The following is a 20,858-nucleotide window of genomic DNA, read 5'->3' as shown; positions in this document are numbered from 1 at the left end:
TTGGTGAAATTAAATAAATCTACTGAAAAAAATCATCATTGATGTGCGGAGAGCTTACCTCTGATGGCTATAACAAGGTTGCCATTGTGGGTGTTGATTTTATTATCACTACCTTCAAAGGAAAGGTGCTACTAGCTAGGAACTCTCCATGGGGATAGTACCTTCAGGTTGTTGACCTTATTGTCGATTTTTGCAGAGAGAAAATCATACGTCCAATTTAATAATTCAAGGGTTAGATGTGTTAAATCTGCAACATGTGTTATACGTGATAAATCATAGGGTGATGTTCACTATGCCAAAAAAAAACCTTTCTTTTGAAGCTCTCTTTTGAAACTTCAAAAGCCTCCTTAGATGCGGCCGGAAGAACCATCCCTATTTAAGTCTCTAGAAATCATTGAGAGACGGGTATAAAAATTGATTTTTAGAGGCGTGAGCGCCAAGCTAAGGTGGCTCACCTTTAGAAATCGTTTTTATAGAATTTGCAAATAGGGTAAAGAATAGGAATCTTTATAGCCCCAAGAGAAGTTACAAGTCACATGATTTTCACGTGAAATACACGTGGGTGCAGTAATATCCTTTTGTATTCACTTTTGCAAATAATAAATATTTGAGCTCATAAATGGTTCCAATGAAAAAGTCTGAATTATAAAGTTTTAGATCTAATTACGAACTACAACATTGGTTTAGGGTGTATATTTATCTGAGATTGTTTGAAAGTTTTGAAAAAATTTAAATTTTAAAATCTAAAAATTTTAAACGTATTTCTTGGACCCTAAATGCTTTTAAGTTAAAAAGTTGTCAACTACAAAATTGTAGGTCTCTTCAAGCGCGATCTACATCTTTGATGTAAATTTTGTCTTCATCCAACTTGATTTCAAAAATTTATGATTTTTTGTGATACATCTATTTTTAGAGATGGCCAGAAACACCAACCATATAAAAGGATTGCATTGTGGTTTTGGTGTTCGATAAGAATTTATACATCTGGATCATCGTCTACGTCGTTAAAGCTATAGGTGAAGAAGAGAATGAAAAAAAAATCTGAATATTCAGTAGGTGCATGACGACAGACACATGCAACATGCATGATCGCGCTCCACGGGTCAGGAATAAAGATATTAAGTATGCGAAATGAATGTGACACAAGCTAAATAACTGAATTGCTTCATGGACGCAACCATGCAAATAAAATAAACCAAAATATTATTTATTTATTTATTTTTTCCAAAAAAGAAAATATAACGTGTATGCCTTTGCTGATTCGACAGTAATCCTGATGATGAACCTATTAATTGTACACTAAGCGCTACATGTTTCTGGAGGGCCAAATTTGTATCCTTGATTTTATGCAAGAGTTCTGCTCGGTGGACCTCTTCATAAAGTTTGCACGAATCTTGAAGCAGGCTGATAATAATTTTAATTTATTTTGTAATGGATCTGGTATGGGCTCAGCCCTACCCATGTCCAAAACAAGTCCAGCCCCTGCCCATCCATCACTTTCGGAACGGGCGGCGGCACCGACCGAGACTGCCTCAGCCGCGCCGCATCCCCCGCCCCTGCGTTCCGGCCCTTTTCTCCTCGACCGCTGCCATGCTGCAGCCCCTGCCTCCTCGTACCCGCGAGTCCGCGACCCTTTTCTCCTCTTTCGTCGCCTGGCGGCCGGCGGCATGGCGGAGGCACATTCGGTAGCTGCGTGGCGCCGACTCGGCCGCCGTCCGTCCGCACGATGCACGCGATAACGAAACAGCACGAGGCAACTGGACTGGACAGGCCGGATCCATCCACAACTATCGGCCTGGGCTGGTCTGGACTTCCTATGAGCATGGATAGGGCCGGGCCCTGATAATACCCACAGGATGAATGAATTAAATTAAATTACAATGGCTACTTTAAGATTCGTGCAGTTCCAAAAAGGGTCCACCGGAGCAAAACTCTGACCAAAAGTGTGATCAGAAAAAGAAAAAGAAGATGACATCGTATCTTTGGCATTTGGGATAAGAGTTTTGCTTGGGTGGACTTTTCCATGAAGTTTGCACAAATCTTCAAACCGGGCTAGTGGACCAGAATTATCTCTTTACGAATAGTTAAAAACAGTACAATTGTAATGCATCTGATGGATGGAAAAGAAATTGAGGCATGAATTACAACCATTTCTCATAGGCAGGTAACAAGCGTTTTAAACGCAGCAACCAAAATACAGAGATTTTCTCAATTACCTAACCATGACACTTTTTTTTTTCTCACCAAGCAAACTTGAAGGCAACAACGGGACTCCCGCTGGCATATGTTGCTCAGATTCTGAAGTTTCACGCCCATCTTCTCAAGTTGCTCGATCTATCAGGAACTGAGTCCCAGACATATATGTCATGTGCTCCAGTAATCAGCGCCTTGACAACTTGGGCTACAGCAACATGACGCTTAACGTTCACAGGGTCTGTCACCTTCCAAACACAAACTTCCCAGGGTGTTTGACACTGGATGACTGGAAGTGATTTGAGTTTACTCCATAGGTGAGAAGAGCAGCTACATTCTCTGAAGATGGAAATGTTATGCATGAGCACCTACACACAGCACATTGGGAAATGATGTCACTGCTTGCTAAATATCATGATAGACTGTAGTGTTCTTAACATTCTACAGCAGTTAAAAGCAGTACAACTCAAGGTAACCAGGAGTGACCTTTTTACTTTCAGACACTGTGATTTTCACAACTCTTATCCAGGTGAACAGGAGGAAGCAGCAACTCTATTGTCTCACCTGCACATCCTTTAACCAGGAATAGCGAGATGTAAATACACAGTATGTCAGTATCAGGAAATACAGACTTTAGTTTGTCTTTAGGACTGACCATCAGATGAGCTTGTGCAATCTGAATATCTGTTGATAGGAGTAAATTCAAGAAAATCAAATCATTACAGATCCTTTAATTTCATATGCAATTTTCCATCATCAAACAACCCTTGTTGAATGACCAACCATTCCCTTGCTGATCAGCTGAGGAAAGACAACCAACTTGACATCCACTTTCAGCATCCTCTCTCTTCACAGACCTCACTGCATGGTTTGTTGTGAAGATCTCCCAAGTTTTTCTTGGAACAAACATGGAGTAACCCCACATGTAGTGTGGTGGCGTGAGCTCCTGGTGGTTGAGCCAGCAGGCCATCCCTGGTCTTGCACCAATATCCAGGTGGGAACCGTCCCCTCTAGATGCTAAAAAAGCATGGAGTAAATCCTTAGCTCCTTTGCCTGATTCTAGCAGTGGCACGTCTCATCTGTTTAGCAACAAAATCAGCTTCTTTCACCTTTCCAGCTTCCTCAAGAGCATGATGAAGCAAGACTAGGCCGCGGGGTGCAGCAACCGCAGAAGTGCTTCTGTTCTCGATTAGCTCATAGAAAAGCCGGAATGCCTCTGAAGCTCTACCATCCGAGCAAAGTCCATCCAGAACCAGGCTGTGAACTTCCACACCCAGTTCATGGCGCTTCTGCAAGCTAAACAAAGTAAACTCCGCTGCATCTATGAACTTCTTGTCCTGACAAAGTGCTGCGATTAGTTTTTCCATCTTAATGTAAAAACCATTATCATAAAGACGCTTAGTAATCTTGTATGCACGATCATTAAGATCGCTGTTGAGCAATACACCAATCAGATTAGTAGAAAGATCAACATTCTGCCTGATCTTTCTCTCTAGCATGATTTCAATCAAATCGCCAGCTTCTTTGGCACAGCCATCTTTCTTCAGAAGTCCCAAAAGAACAGAGTGGAATGTACTTGTGCTAGGCCGAAGACCACTATTTAACATCCTGTGAAGAGCTTCCCAAGCAGATTTCATCCTTCCCTTCTGCATAAAGCCATCTATTACAGCAATATAGCAGTCAGTGTCAGGCATAAGATCCCTCTTCAACATTGAGAGCACCAGCTGGTACCCTTCTTCAAAATCTCCCTCCTTACAATGTCCTAGGATCAATGTCTTGAATGCTTGGAAATCAACCTTGCTCCTCCTATCCAACAGCTGCCCGAATAGCACCCTGGCCTTCTTTGCCTTTCCATTCTCACAGAAGTACTTAAAAACTGGATTGTAAGCTGCAATGAGTGGCACACCACCACCTTTTTTCTTGAGCACCTCCTTCTCCAAGAGGTTGTCCACAAGCTCCTCTACTTGACCAAACTCACCATTCTCGCACAACGCCCGGATCACCATGCTGTAACTCGCAGAGTCACGTCTCACGCGGAGCTCCATCATTTGATCAAACACCTTCATCGCATCCTCTATCCGCCCTTCTCTACAATGCGCAGCCATCAGCGTATTGAATGTGCACGTGTCCGGCTTAAACGAGTCCATCCCGAACACCTCCTTCACTAGCTCCATCCTTCCGGCCTCGCAGAAGCCCTGCACCATCGTGTTGTAGGTGATCCTGTTCGGCGGCACACCATCTGCGACCATCATCTTGAAGAGTGACAACGCCTCATCGGCAAGCCGCTTTGCGCAGTACGCCCTGATCATGGTAGTGTAGGAGACAACGTTAGGGAAGGCGTCAGCTTTCCTGCCTTGTCCGCTCGCGCGCATTCCGTCGAACATCTTGCGCGCGCTGGCCACGTCGCCCGCTCGGCACAGAGCGGACAGCATGGAGTTGTACGTGATGGTATCGGGCGCGAAGGCGTAGGTCTCCGGCAGGAAGCAGAAAAGCTTGAAGAGCGTGGGAGCGGACGCGCGCGGCGAGGCGGTGGAGAGGCCGTGGATGAGGGTGTTGAGTGTGGCCACGTCAGGGGAGGCGTCGGGGGAGCGCAGGAAAGCGGCGAGCAGCGCCGACGCCGCGCGGCGCCGGCCTCGCCGGAGCAGCGCGGCGAGGAGGGAGTTGAAGGAGTGCGGGGTGGGCGCGGGGATGGCGCGGAAGAGGGAGGTGGCGGCGCGGACGCGGCCGGCGGCGGCGAGGGCCCGGAGGAGCGCGTTGAGCGTGTGGTTGGGGAGGAGGGTGAAGGGGGAAGGGAGGGTGCGGAGGTACGAGAGCGCCGGGCGGAGGTCGCGGGAGCGGAGGAGGTGGTGCAGCTTCCGCGCCGCCGCCACCGACGCCGGCTCCGGCGGTGCGCCCGCGCCCATTAGAGACGAAAGGAAATGAGTAAATGACAACGAATCGTGCTCGTTTCTCAGTTTCTGAACTCGTTTTTTTCAATGGAAATTGGGTTAAATTTTGTAAAGCTCGTGTGGGTGTTCGGGGTTTGGTGGTGTGTGTGGGATTTTTAAAACGTCTTATAATTTTGAACGACTACGTTACTTTTACAATATATCTAAAAATAATAATAGTGTATATTTAAGTATATAACAAAAACAATATATAAAATTCAAAATGTCTTATAATTTAGAATAGAGGAGGTACTTATTTTGTGAATTGAGTTTTGTTATTTGAAAATGCAAATAAAAATATCCCCCCTTGAAAACTAGTATTTTTAAAATATACTTATTCCTTGTGTTGATAAACATGTCATAATAAATAGTAGTATCTTACCATTGTCGGTGTGGTCAAGGTTTTGTCAAAATTATAGGAGACAGCCGTCCGGACATCCGGATGGACGCCCGCGCCTACTGCGTAAGAGATTCGTTTCCTGCGCATGCATCCGCCGGTCCCGACGCACCGTGCGCCTCGTCCGCTGGCCCCCAGCCCCTCCGCAAGCCCCGGCGCGCCACACGTCCCGTCCGTTGGTTCCTGGCTCACCCCTTCCGTAGGCCCCTACCTCGCCACGCCCCATCCCCCGGCGTCCCGGGTGGTGCCCTCATCTCTCACCACGCTCCCGTGACTCTCCGAATATACCTCTGAAACATGAAACACTTGCAACATGAAACACTTAAATATAACATACGTGTAAAATATTTATAACATACACTTGCAACATTCAGATAAAACACTTGCAACATTCAGATAAAACACTTGCAACATACGTCTGAAATAGATGAAACATTTTTGTATACGTATTGCAACATATGCAACATCTAGATGTATTTTTGCAAAATCCAGATAAACAACTTGCAACATACATTTAAAACAATTGAAACACCTGAAACATACACTTGCAACATGCGGTTGCAACACAATGTCACCTTGATATTTGGGCGGGTGGATATTCGCCGTTGCGGAGCGCGACGCTGGCACGGAGGTCGGCGGTGGCGCGGAGCTCGCTGATGTGGCACCGCCGAGGCAACATCACATGAAGCTCCTCCCCCTCGCCTACTTGCTGGACCATCCATCGTGGAGGCTCGCCGGCTCGGTGGAGGCGGCCACGGCTGGCAGATGGCGAAGTGGTGGCGACCGTGACGGTTGGAGCAGAGTGGGATATTTAACTTTTTACCATTATAACGGATGTCACCTCTTCAGATAGCACTCTTAAAATTGCTCCTACATATTTACCATCAAGAGAGGGCATTTGATACATTCTTGCCATTTTCCCTGACGTGGCACGCTAACTCGACCTGACAGCATAGACCGGCCACGGGAAATGATATTTTTGCCCCTCATCTATTTCTTCTATCTCTATCCCTTCCTCGCTCGAGCTCTGGCCATGGCCGACGATGGGGTCCATGGCAGCGGCTGACAGGACATAGGGGAAGTTGGGGGCGAGGCAGCCAGGGCCACGGCCTGCAGGTCTACGGCCGCGCCCCACGCCGGCGATGAATATGGCGGCACCTGGAGCACGCGCAGGAGCACGACCTCCTCGGCGCCGGCGACGAACATGGCGGCACCGTGCCTCCTCGTGCTCGTGCTCCTCTGCTTCCTCGCCGGTGGAGGACGCGCATCCCCGGCCACAGACGAGCTGTGCTGCATCTCTTCGTGCGCGGTCGCTGCCGGTATCGGCGAGCCAGCTTCCCCTGTCGGCGACGAACATGGTGGCACCTCGCCGGACCTAGGAGCTCACGCGACCAGAAGGGGAGGAGCCGGACCTCGCGCGTGCCGTCGGGGATGGGGGAGCAGCGACCGGAAGGGGAGGAGCTGGACCTCATGCGGCCAACCATGGGGGAGGTACGCCAAGGATGGGGACGCACGCGAGGTAGAGCCCGCGCCCACGGCAGAGCCCACGCGCGGCGGATCTCATGCCTGTATTCGCCATCGGAGCAGCGCTACTAGCTAGGGTGGTGCGCAGACCTCGCGCTCGTCGGCTTTATCTGCTGCTGCTCAGGTCTGGGAGGGAGGAGGAGGCGGAACTGAGAGGCGCGTAGGCCGGGATGTATCTTTACCAAGCGATGAGGATGAGACGGACGAAGAAAAAATAGATGAGGGGTAACAAAGTCATTTCACATCCCACAGACACACTGGCTTCCCTACGTGTCCTGCCACATATGCAAAAATGGCTTAAAGTTATGAATTCTTCTCTCTCGATGGTAAATATGTAAGAGCAATTTTAAGAGTGCTATCTAAAGAGGTGACATCCGTTATAATGGTAAAAAGTTAAATATCCCGAGCGGAGCGGGGAATGTTCTGGATGACTAATGCGCAACAGAGAGATTGGGGAGAGCAACTGCACCGAAGCGTAGAAGGCAGGCCGGTCGCCTGGACCGGTCGATAGGCCCAACAAGCGAGCGTCCGGACGAACGGACGGCTTGACCTCAGCTTTATCAAAATCATAGGCTGGGTTTGGTTGACATATATTCCCTCTATAAATAAGTTTATTGTAAAACATATCAATATTTATGTTTCTAAATAAGTTTGCTATAAAAATATATTCTATAATTAATCTTATGATATCTGTTTGTCCTTTTTAAATTGATTGTTTAACTCCTAAAAGCGAGAATTTTAGGATGGAGGAAGTAGAATACAAGCCGTCAGTAAAAGTGGTGGCTGACATACGGACCGGTAGCACTACCAGAGATGGCTTCTTTGCCGAGTGTCTCAGCCTTTGTCGAGTGCTTTTTATCGGACGCTTGACAAAGTGACTATTTGCCGAGTGCCAGAGAGAAAGCACTCGGCAAACAACTGGCACTCGGCAAAGAGGAACAATAACACTCGGCAAAGACCAAGTTTGCCGAGTGTCGGGCACTCGGCAAACCAGAACACTCGGCAGAGGGCCGCCGCCGTTAACCCTTTGCCGAGTGTCTTCTCCTGACACTCGGCAAAGCGGTGATTTGCCGAGTGTCATTTTTTGACACTCGGCAAACCATATTTTTTTATTCACTTTTGACCTCCAAACTTTTTCTGCAGTCCTCATACAATACTTGGTACTCCATGTTCCAATGTGGCATATTTCTCGGACTTTTTCTATATTTCTTTAATTTATTTCATTTAATTGAATTTTCTTGGATAATTTAAATTATAACTGCTAGTCATTCGAATAATGAAAAAAATGAAAAAATGATATTCATGTTATTTAGTATAATGTGAGGCCGTATCCAGGAACAGACCATCAATTTCGAACATCTTGTTCACGAAACATGACCACGAACTTACGGTCGAGTTGTTTTTAAATTCTATAAAAAGCAAACGAAGTTCGAAAATCATGAAACTTGTCAAGATGTCATGATATCATATGTGGAGGCTGTGATAAAAAAATTGAGAAGGTTTTCGTGCAAGTTGTCACGTACGATGCTTGCAAACCGAAGAAGTTCATGATTTCCTGAAGAGGCCGACGAGGTGGTAAGCATCGTACGTGACAAACTTGCGCGAAACCTCCTCAATTTTTTTATCACAGCCTCCACATATGATATCATGACATCTCGACAAGTTTCAAGATTTTCGGTCTTCGTTTGTTTTTTATAGAATTTAAAAATAACTCGACCGCAAGTTCGTGGTCATGTTTCGTGAACAAGATGTTCGAAATTGGTGGTCTGTTCCTGGATACGGCCTCACATTATACTAAATAACATGAATATCATTTTCCCATACATTTTTTTATTATTGGAATGACTAGCAGTTATAATTTGAATTATCCAAGAAAATTCAATTAAATAAAATAAATTAAAGAAATATAGAAAAAGTTTGAGAAATGTGCCACATTGGAACATGGAGTACCAGGTATTGTATGAGGACTACAGAAAAAGTTTGGGGGCAGGAAGAAAAAAAAATAAAAACGGTTTGCCGAGTGTCAAAAAAAAACACTCGGCAAAGAGGTTGGTTTGTCGAGTGTAAAAAAAAACACTCGGCAAAGAGGTTGGTTTGCCGAGTGTAAAAAAAACACTCGGCAAAGAGGGGGTTTGCCGAGTGTCAAAAAAAAACATTCGGCAAAGAAATAAAATCTTTTTTCTAGAAAAGAAGGAAAAATAAAAAATAAAAAAAACTTTACCGAGTGCTCAGATCTAGAACACTCGACAAACCCTGCTTTGCCGAGTGTCAGATCTAGGACACTCGGCAAAAAATTAAAAAAAATCATTTGCCGAGTGTCAGATCTAGAACACTCGGCAAACACTGCTTTGCCGTGTGTCAGATCTAGGACACTCGGCAAAGCTGCTATACTATATAACTGCACGGCGACGCGCAACAACCAGGCAAATCCGAGGGTGGGTAGCTCACCCAGCGGGGCGCGAGTCAGCGCGCGCTGCGATGGAGCGGCGGGCGCAGCAGCCCGGCGACGCGCAACAGCTAGGTAAGGACGGCGGCGGCGACTCTCCTCCTCCACCGCAACCGGTAAGACCCGCTCTCCTCCTGCTGCACAGAGCCCTATGAACCTTCTTGTACATCTTCATCCCGCGGAAGGTCTCCTTGCTGTCTGCTGCTTGCCGCGGAAGGTCTCCTCCTCCAGCTGCACCCGCTTTCCTCGAACTGACGCGCTTGCTGTCTACTTGCCGCTTGGCAGTTCATGGAGGTGACGTGCAGGAGCTCCGGTAAGGTCCGGCGGGTCGCGGCAGGGACGGCGGCCCGCTACGCGCTGCACGCCATCAACCGCAAGCTTGAACCGGGGCCCCCGCCGGCGATGCACGTCGAGGCCGTCAGGGACGGCGAAGAGCCCGTCAGCTTCGGCCCCAGTGCGGCCCTCGCCGACTACGGCCGCGGCTAGAGGCTGCAGACCGTCACCGCGCAGGACGCGCCCGGGATCCATCATGCACCGCACGCGGAAAGGTAGCGGCGGCGGTTTTTTTATATTTTTTTGAAAATTCGTTGCCGAGTGTCGATTTAGCACTCGTCAAAGGCTTTGCCGTCACGGTGGCGTTCGCCGTCACGGTGACTTTTCTTTGTCGAATGTCAGATTAGCACTCGGCAAAGGCTTTGCCGAGTGCCCGATAAAGTGCACTCGGCAAAGAGGTCTTTGCCGATAACTCGGCAAAGGCTTTGTCGAGTGTATATCGGCCGAGGCACTCGGCAATGAAGCTGAATCCGGTAGTGTAGCCACACGACCAAGCCATCAAACTTGTGACTCATCAATCTTCTATAGTGCCCAAACCAGGGTTGTGATCAAGCAAGATCAAACATTCAGATTTGAGTTCGGTAGTAGCTGGTTCTCTGGCCATACACATACAATTTGGAAGTTCAGGGGACCTCTGAGGTTTCATTTCGTAGGTCAAGTCAATTTGGATCTTTGTGCTGCTAGTTTCTGTGGCTGCAGATTTACGAATTCAGCCTGAATTTCAGCAATCAAGTTGTTTTCATCGGTATCACGATATGTTTACATTTGGAGGCTGAAGCGCCGCAACCAACCAGATGCCACACGTACTACGCGGTACGTCCAATACATGACTGACCAAACTTTTGACTTTGGAAACTAGTCTCTTTCGCTCAGTTGTATTAGATTCAGATTCAAGTGCGAACGTTTGGATGTTGGATGTGAGTCCTATTTGATATTTGTGCCACGCCACGCATGCAAACTACTGGTGCAGCTTCGTCGGTCATGGTCGCTTCTCATGTGTCTGCTCTTTCTGTTTATCTTGTCTCTGCAGGGACAGAAACTATTATAGTGAGCATTAATAGAAAGGACAAAATCAATTTTTAGAGGCAGGCACTACTACGGTAACGATTTGTAGGGGTGATTAAAGATGATTTATAGGGGCGGTTTGGTCAGCCGCCCCTATCAAACCGTTGCTATAAATGGCCGATTTATAGGGGCGGTTCCCAAGCCGCCTCTACAAATCTATTTGTAGAGGCGGCACCTGCCCCTATAATTCATATTTGTAGAGATGGTTAGATTTACAGCCGCCCCTACAATGATTTTCCCACAATTTTTTTTCAAAATTTTAGTATTAAATTTGACCAGATCATATAATATATATCCACAAGTCCACCAGACCATTATATAAATTCAGATCGACCAACAACATATTGCATATAATTCATCATTGCATCACATTCACAAGTCCGATCACATTCACAAGTTCACAAGTCTGATCACATTACATACACAAGTCCGATAACATTCAGAAGTCCGATCAAATTCCATTCACAAGTCAATTCAATGGGCTAAGCCTAGCCTTTCCCGCTCACGAAGATGTTGGTACTGAGGTTTCCTACCTAAGTCAGACGATGGGTCATGGTAAGTGCCTCTGACGTGCATAATTTGGTCCATTATGAAGTTGCAAAGGTCGCCGATGAGGTTCAATAGGTTGTCATCTTTGTGTGGATCATTTCTCACACCTTTCTCATCTTGCCACTACAAGAAAACAAGTTTAGGTTTAGTATTTCGTAACATATATGTGCGTTTTATACCAAGTTTGTATACTACGGGTGAAAAGGATCAAACTTACCCTACAGGGGTGTCTCCTGTAGGTAGTGGTGTTACTTATGATACTGCATACGTAATATCCACAATGTACACTCCCAGGCCTCTGTTTGGGGCATTGTGTGTTTCGCATATAAAAATGTTAAGTAATGTTTTTGACAACAACGGAATGGAAGTACTAAAGTAAGTTTCACTTACCGCACATTTTGTTTTGACACATAGGTTTTTCTTCCTTTTTGGATCATGCCTCCCTTTATGCGTTTGAACGTAGAACATATACGCCCTGTTCGAATGAATTTAACATGTTAGTATTCAAAATTGAATGCTACAAGTATATATAGACTTTCACATAAGAGGATTGCCAATATGTATACGTCTTGAGAATCGCTATGAAGTCCTTGTATATGCTCGGGTCCTTATCTATTGAATCAAAGACCCACGCCATGCCCATCCCGACATCGACACCTATAGCAATCCAGTAGTTGCTGCATGAATTTAATCATAGAAGTGGATAAGCTCTTTTGCATCGAACAAAATAATATGTATTCTAAAAGCTTCAAGTATACAGTGAAACTTACTCGAAGTTGTATGGCAGCCATATACTGGTGTTGTGTTGGAGATGTTTGAAAGCTAGGGAAATGTACGCCGCAACCTTAAGGGACGCCTCCCTTATTTCCTTATTTTGGATTTTCTCTTTCTCTTCAATGGTCTCTCTAGCAGCTAGCTCTTTGCCATCCAGTGCCCACGGTTTGGCGTAACTAAAGTTCGTCTGTGCTATGCATTGAGGGTCTAAGTACCCATCTCGCACACTTGGCATTTGTTTTGAATTGTGCAATTGCATTCTACAAACCACGGCGTCGGTTAGTTATAACAAAATCAAAAGATTAGAATCATATCATATGAAGAGGACAAGGACTTACATGCACCACGTGTGAACTAGATTCATTTCCATTTCTCCGAGGTGAAAGGTTGTCTGCATGTCATTAAAGTCAAAGACAATTTTCCCTTTTGGGCCTCCAAATGTGTTGGGGGGGGGGGGAAGCATGCTTGTATGATTTCTATTTTCGTTTGGAGAACACGCAAGTACCAATCATGGAACCTTTTCATTCCAAGTGGTAGGCGCTGGATGTCCCAGTTTGGTAGGAAGGGCTTGCCTCTTTCATAGGTTCTCGAGCAATCCTTGGACCATTTGGTGGCATCAAAATTTGGATACCTCTTTGTCGGTTGCCGGATGTGGCCGACGGCCTCATCGGATGCTGGGACTTCTTTGACTTGGTTCTCAGGCTTAAACTAATCATGGGAATACCACTTGTGTATCGACGTTACATCTTTTATCGATGTATAAATTGGTCTTATGGTGATTGGAATCTATTTCCAAATTTTTGGCTCCTTGCGGGCACCTTCTTGTTGTTTATGTACCGGGTCCGCATCAGGCCCTTGCTCCTTACTCGGCGGAGAAGGTTGTGGCATCTCATCAGTCCCTTGCTCCTTATGAGGCGGAGAAGGCTATGTCAGCTCAGGCATCTACTCGCTAGGAGGCGGGGAAGACTGTGGCATCTCAGGCAAGTGGTGGTCACGAGAAGGTGAAAGTATCTCCCCCTCCTCAAGGACTCCCTCCACAAGTTCAACAGGCGGCGAACAAGCAGTCAATATAATGTCCTGTTTATGCCACATGATGAACTGGTTCATTACTTCTCCAAGAAACTGCTGTCCATCAGGAGTTGGGTGTGTTATGCGTCACTGCATGAATTCGGGCTTCATGGTATGCACCTCTACCCAAGTGTAGTTCGGCAGGATCCTATTATTGTGATGCTGGTCGCCAGGAGGATGTGCCACATCCGTTGCCACCTCCATCATAGTGTTTTGCCTGCCGATGAGAACCACCAAGGTGCAAGTAGTTGGTTCCCGTATGCAATCTACGAGAGTTGTGGCTACAGTGGAACCTTGGCTGCTGGGAACTTCTGGAGGGCTGGCAACTAATGCCAGTTCTCTCGGCGAAGCCATTACTATCCATGGCTCTATAGACAACCCTTGCTCCTCTAGCGCCTTCGCAACTGGAGCCTTAACTTGGACCTCAAAACTAGCCTCCTAGTCTCTGCCATGTTTCTTGTACATGTGTCTGTCCTCTTTGAATCCATACTTCCATGTCGTTCTTTTCCCTAACCCCCTGACACGGCCTGTGTGCTCGGGGTTTCCCAAGGCAAGGTGAAAGCCCTAGTTTGGTTTTGGACAATTTCTCCTAGTATTCATATTGTGTTGATCGATTGATTGGTTCATCTCCTTTACGAGGTGGTATAATCATCTTGCTCACTCATTTACATTTTCGCAAACTAGTTGTGACAAGCTCTTTAGTGTAGCTATTTTCGAGAGCTTGTCTTACCTTTGCTAGCTTAGCTTCTCACCTAGTTGAGCTCTTTAGTGTAGCTAGCTTTGAGAGCTCATAGTGACTTATCCATTGTTTGTATTAGAGATTATAGCAACTAGAATTGTTGAGATAGGAGGCTTGCAATACTTGTTAGAGCTAGTGTAAAAAGCTTTATACCAAATTAGTTATCTAACAAGTTTGTTTAGTGGTTTGTAGTTTTTAAATTAGGCTATTCACCCCCCTCTAGCCAATTAAGACCTTTCACAAGGCTAAGCTTGTCCCTCTCTCTAGAAGCCTTGAATGAGCCCTTCTCTTTCTCTTCACCATATCTCAGTATCTTTGATACTGCATGTTCGGTCTCCGGGTTATCAAACTTTAGCGCGCTGGATCCTTCTAGACTCCTTCCTAGGATCCAGTTACTTGCACGCCTTGAAACCCCCTTCAAGTTGTATGCCCCAAATTCGGCGGCCTCTTCCTCCATCTTTCTAAACATAGCCGCCTTGCCACGGTAGCCACCAGGACCTAGGCGGTGGCGGTGCATGTTCTTCTTTGCTAGCTCGGTGTTATGGGCACTAAGGGCTAATGCCTCCGGTGTGGTCTTCTGAGCCACGAGGTCCTCCCATTGACTAGGAGTTTGTGGCCGAACTTGTGGAAGGGGGTTAACCCCTTTTGGATAAACCTCTTGTTGAGGTCTGACTTTCAATGTCGGAATGACTCTCCCATTTGCTTTAGAGCTGCATGTTTTACCCATGCAAGGGATCCCTCCAGAAATCTAAAATTGACCAACAACTTTTTCTCCCATAGGGTTCTCTTTGTCTCCTTTGGTACCTCTTTCTAGGTTAGGACTGCTGGATTCAACTCATCTCTTACTGCTACCCCGATCGAATTACAAAATTGTTCCCATGGTAATATATCTTTGTGCAGGTTCTTTTCCACAGCTTCGATGTTCTTGGGAAAGTCTGTGAATAGCTGCATTTCAGTGTAGTTGCGAACATCATCCACACCATCAACTCCGATAATGTGCTATTTCCCAGAGGCAAGCACGTGCTTTGTCTTTTTCTTTGGAGGGACATTAGTTTGTTGGTCAGGTAAATAGAAAACTTGTGCGACACGTGAAGCGAGCACCCAAGGGTCATCTTGGTAGCCTAGATTGTCGAGGTCCACAACTGTCAACCCGATCGCATTGACTTGGTGTTGTATGATCCAGCGGCATCAAAACAGGGCCATTCGTATATTCATTCCATAGTCTAGTTCCCATGTCATCAATGATGCCAAAGAATGGGATCTTTCGCCCCCAATCCATCGAGCGCTTCTATTTGGACGCCGCTGTTTTGGTTGACACATGTACTATCCTTTGCGTTGGTATAGTACATGTACCCATTGATGTCGTAAGCTTGCCAATTTGTGACTTGTCTCGATGGCCCCTTCGCCAACCTACTGATGGTAATATCATCTATGGTTTCTCCAATCAGTATGTTTTGGTCCTTCAATGATGTAGTGAATCGTTGCTTGTGCTATTTCTTGACCCATTCGTCTGTGCGGCCATTACACTCCTCCCTAATGATAGCCAAGTATTCATCAATGTACGGTTCCATCAGTTCTGTACTCTGCATTACACTTTAATGCGCTTGACTCACTGCTTTGTAATCCTCGTCGATGAACACTTTTCGCCCCTTGGTACCCTTCCTAGCCAGCCTACGCTTGTAACGAGAATCAGGTTTACCAATCCCTTTCTGCCCTTTTAGGTACTCTTGATAGCACTCGACGACTTCTTCAGTACTGTAGCCCTCTATCATGGAGCCCTCTGGGTATGCTCGATTATGCACGTATCGGTTAAGAACCGACATGAACCGCTCATAGGACCACATTTCATGTAAGTAGCTAGGGCCCAATGCCTCTATCTGATGAACCATGTGAATCATGAGATGTGGCATTATATCAAAAAAAGCCAGAGGTAAACACATCTCAAGCTGGTTTTGTGTCTCCACCATGAAATCATGTAGGTCACTGAGCTCTTTTTTACCAATCGTCTTCTGTAAGATCTTCGAAAAGAAGTAGTACATGTGGGTGATGGCTATTTTCAAAAACTCTAGCTTTATCGTCCTGATTGCAATAGGTAGGAACACTGTTAGCATGACATGACAATCGTGAGCCTTGAAGTTTTTTACTGATAGGTCCTTCATTGACACTAGCCTCTTCACGTTTGCTGAAAACCCAGTTGGAACTTTTACCCCCCTCAAGAAAGTGCACATCACCCTCCTCTCTTCCGGGGTCAGGTTAAAGCTAGCCGTGGGTAGAGTGTATTTTCCATTACCCTCAGGTACCGGGTGAAACTCTCTCTTCACATTTAGCTGCACCATGTCTTTCTGTGATTTTAGACCATCCTTTGTCTTGCCTATGTCCATCAGGGTAGCAATGAGACTCTCAAAGACATTCTTCTGCACGTGCATAGCATCAATGGCATGGGGGACCTCCAAGTCCGGCCAATAAGGCAAATACTAAAAGAAGATCGACTGTTTCTTGAAAGGTACACCGGCGACAGGTGGTGTGCTTCTATCTTTATTTGTCCCATCCAGATTCTTCTTTCCTAGGATGACACATATGTTTTTCACCATTTCGAACATGTGTTGCCTGTTTTTTCATCTCTCTGAGGGGGTTCAATCTCTGGCTTGTGGTCATAATATCTAAAGTACATCTTGCCGTGATATTTGTGAGTTGTCTTTAAGAAGCGTCGGTACCTTAGGTAGACTGTCTTCTTAGATGCATCCAGGTACACCCATGCAGTAGCATCCAAGCATACTAAGCATCCCGTCTTCCCTTTGATCTATCCAGACAAAGCAAACAAAGTGGGGTAATCATTGGTAGTAACAAAGATCATGGCTCTACATATGAAGTCCTCCTTTCCAAATGCATCGTACATCGGCTCCCCATGCCTCCATAACCTCTCCATTTCTTGCATCAAAGGCTCGAGGAACACATCTATGTTAACGCCAGGTTGTTTTGGACCTTGAATGAGAATAGTGAGGAGAAGGTACTTTCTCTTCTGTCACAACCACGTTGGGATGTTGTACATGGTCAAGATCACTGGCCATGTGCTATGGTCGCTAGTCCTCTCATTGAATGGATTCATTCCATCGGTGCTCAAGCCGAACCATACATTCCTTGGGTCGCCGCTAAATTCTATGTGTTTCGCATCGAAGCGTTCCCACTTAGTACCATTAGCCGGGTGTGCAATCACATCATCACTCACCTTGCGCTCATCATCCCACCATGTCATGAGTGCAGCTTCCTTAGGGTTTAGGAAGATACGCCTCAAGCGGTCGACCACTGGTAGGTACCATATGACCAAGGTAGGAATTCGTCTCTGCTTTGCATCGTTGCCTAATGGAGTGTCCTCTGGGGGTTGAGTTCTTGTACCACCTTTTTCCCACCCTTCTTCCTCTTCTTCCCCGTGGAGGCTTCTTCCCCATCATAAAGGTCGTTGTTCTTGTACCGACTGACCCCACACCTAGGACATTTATCTAGTGACTTGAACATATCCCCATGAAAAAGGATACAGTGGTTGGGGCATGCATGGATTTTTTTGACCCCCATTGTCAATGGATTTATAACCTTCTTCTCTTGGTATGTGTTGGCGGGAACTGAGTTTAGCTGTGGCAGCAACCATGACAGGAGACGCAATAGATCATTGAAACTACAATCTGACCAGCCGTACTTAGCCTTCAGGATGAGTAGCTCAAGCACAAATCGTAACACTGTCCAGTGTTTCGGACAACACTTTTCAACACCATACACAGTCTCTTTCGATGCTTTTTTCACCATTTCCAAATTTTCTAGACCTTTCGGGCTCTTTAGTAAAATCTCTGGTCCAATGGACCGAAGCATGTCCTCCAAATCATCGTCATCACCGACACGTGCTCCGCCATCATTATTGGCACCACCTTCGGCGTTACCATCCCAACCACCAGCATTGCCACCTTGCTCAAGGTAATCATTAGCCATTTGTGCACCAAGCTCTGCTACATATTGGTCCAGGTAACCTAGGGTTTCAGCGTCATCTTCTTCTGGATCAACGTCGTCAACAAACGTTTCACCATGATGAATCCACACTATGTAGTCCTTAACAAATCCTCGCATAATCAAGTGTGATATGATGATCATCACATCTCTGAATGCTTTGTGATTCTTGCAATCTCTACACGGACAAATAATTGAATCTTTATTCTCTTTCAATGTCTTTGCATGGTTCTCTGCTGCTTTAAGAAATTTATCCACTTCGTCATAGAAACCTGGCTTGTACCTTAATGCACCATACATCAAAGAATGCATGTATTCCATCTTATACGACAGCTATCAAAGAAAAAAATAAAGGACTAATTACTCACAGATATATAACTAGTAGTTTCCTAAAAAAACCATTCTAGAGAATAATTAATGACCTAATTTAAAATATATATTTAATTCTCCACTTTAAATTCTGTGTTACCATAACAAACAATTTCAAAGACAATAATTAGCAACAATCAATATTTTACACACTATCCTTCATGAAAAAATGTAATTAATAAAAAAAACCAAACCCTAGCTCTAGATATAGATCTACATGACACATCCATTATACTAACTAATAAACCACTAAAATCAAGCAAGACCCACTAAATAAGGGTGCAATCTTATTCCACTAACTAATTTACCCTTGAACCTTCAAAACTTTGGTCTAATTTGCTTCATAAATGGCTAAAGCAACATAGAAGAGAGAGAAAAGCAAAACCTTAATTACTCACTAACCAACCATTAGAACTTTCAAAAAATGTTTGGAATAGCATTTTCTTACCTTCTACAAGCTCTCCATCAAAGAAAATGAGATCAAAACCTCCCCCCTTGAAAGAGCAATTTTTGGGAGGTGCCCAAGGCCACCCTTCCTTCCTCTCTTGGGCTACAGTAACTGGCCGAGGAGGAAGAAGGGGGGTGTCATCCTTTTTAGTGTGGCTTTTGTAAGGGTGGCTGGTGATTGAGCTGCCCCTATAAATCAAACAATAGGGGCTGCTAGTGAATGAGCCGCCCCTACCGTTCTATTTGTAGGGGCGGCTGGTCCAGCGGGTCCCGGGCACGGCCACTATAGGGGCGGCTGCTGATGGAGCCGCCCCTACAAAAAAGGGCCTGTTGCTACAAATTGATTCTGTAGTAATGATGATGCCCACCCACATTTATGTTATCGATCGCTCCTGTTAGCTAGAGACTGAGATCATGTCTGCCTCTATAAATCGCCAAAAAAAGAAGCCACCTTGAGCCTAACAAAGAAGAGCATGCCAATGTGCCCGCAGCGTGTCTGCCTTTGTAAATCGGCAAAAAAGGGCCTACCTTGAGCCTGACAAGGAAGCATGCCAACGCGCTTGCGGCTGAGTCCACCTTCTAGGGTTGATGCCAGTGCCCTTGCCCTGGTGCCACAATGATGAGGATGTAGTAGGAGATGGCACGACGATGGAGGGGATGAAGTCGATGTCGCCTTCGTCGTCCTAGGCCACCCATGCCGCCACACCTTGGTGCATCCGTGCCGCAAGCCCTCGCATCTCTCGCCCTAACCAAGCCATCCCTCGGGCCCTTAGTCGACCATGCCAGGGAGCTAGCTGGGCTACGTCATGCCAGTTCTGGGTGATGCGAAAGGTAGAGATAGAGAGAGAGAGAGCGTGAGAAAGAGAGGCGTTGAGTGAGTAAGTTAGGGTTGGGGAATTTTGTAATGGGTCATCATGGGCTTTTCTAGAGGCGGACCTCCTAACAATCATGTCTTTGTAAATTCCTCTATTTATAGAGGGGTCATGTTAAAGGCCTATCTCTGTAAGTAAGTTTATAGTAGAGACGGTGCGCATTAGGTTGTCTCCGTAAATGCTCCTATTGCCTGTTAAATTCACTAGCTATTTTAGGAGACCCATACATTTTTAGACCGCCTTTGTAAATAAAAGGGTTTTCCTATGAAAATCATTTTGTAGTAGCCTAGTAGGTGATGCCAACTTTCAATGGATCACAATAACTTATGCAAGAAGTACTTTCAAACTATACAGGCTAATCAATGGACTAATAACACTTGCAAGAACATAACTTTATTACAACATAATAGTATTGCAAAAGACCATACTCCCTCCATGTCCCTAAAGGAAGTTGTTTTGGACATCGACACTGTCTCCAAGAACAACTTTGACCGCTATTTTTTGCTATAAAATATTTATAAAACATAGTCAATATATACTTTTATAAAACTATGTTTCGAGATGAATATACTTACATCACTTGCATATTTTCAAACTCAACCTAAAAGAATTTATTTGTAGTCGAAATTTCAAATGTTTAACTTAATACAACCTCAAAACGACTTTCTTTAGGAACGTGGACACGTTCCTTTAGTGTCTATGTTTGACGAGATTTTGTACAAAATTTTTCCCGCTGTGTATGTATACTCGTTGTACAAAATTCACAAGTTGGGGGCTAACAATACTCGTGTTTTCAATTCGGTTAGCCCGAGCTGACAGCCAGCATGTGCATGGCGTCCATGAATCTAGAAGGCAGAGTGGGTTCACATATATGTGTACACCTAGTACGTGTGTACGCGCGCATACGCACGGAGGATCACTGAAACAGTCTTGATTCAAGACGTCCATATACTCCGTCCAAGTTACATATATAAGCGCGGCGTACGCGTATACGGCGGGCCAATGTGCGGCATACGTGCACTGCCTCATAGGCAATCTTCTCATCTCTAAACGCGCATAGGCCTGCACTGATAACGTAAGCGATGAGCCATGCAAGAGCAAGAAGAGTTGTACGAGTGTGATTATACAGCCCCATGCATGCGACGTGCAAAAGTTGGGTTAA

At 45.6% G+C, this 20,858-nt stretch overlaps 1 protein-coding gene and 1 pseudogene across 1 annotated transcript; one reads left to right on the top strand and one right to left on the bottom strand.

Moving 5' to 3' along the window:
* Positions 1-2,073: 2,073 nt before the first annotated feature.
* Positions 2,074-5,129, bottom strand: LOC136470962 (pentatricopeptide repeat-containing protein At1g02060, chloroplastic-like). The gene is made up of 3 exons (XM_066468691.1): positions 2,849-5,129; positions 2,680-2,766; positions 2,074-2,561 (listed from the first exon to the last, which is right to left on the bottom strand). Exon 1 carries the CDS (start codon positions 5,094-5,096, stop codon positions 3,234-3,236), a length of 1,863 nt encoding a protein of 620 aa, XP_066324788.1. The 5' UTR covers positions 5,097-5,129; the 3' UTR covers positions 2,074-2,561; positions 2,680-2,766; positions 2,849-3,233.
* A 4,390-nt stretch (positions 5,130-9,519) lies between these two features.
* On the top strand, positions 9,520-10,868 carry LOC136468468 (uncharacterized; annotated as a pseudogene).
* The last annotated feature ends 9,990 nt before the right edge of the window (positions 10,869-20,858 follow it).

Source organism: Miscanthus floridulus, chromosome 8, assembly GCF_019320115.1.
Source record: "Miscanthus floridulus cultivar M001 chromosome 8, ASM1932011v1, whole genome shotgun sequence".
Lineage (NCBI taxonomy): Eukaryota > Viridiplantae > Streptophyta > Magnoliopsida > Poales > Poaceae > Miscanthus > Miscanthus floridulus.
This window is presented reverse-complemented; position numbering and strand designations above follow the sequence as displayed.

Excerpts from the sequence above, each read along its gene's own strand:
- LOC136470962 (XM_066468691.1), bottom strand. The coding sequence starts at position 5,096 with ATGGGCGCGGGCGCACCGCCGGAGCCGGCGTCGGTGGCGGCGGCGCGG.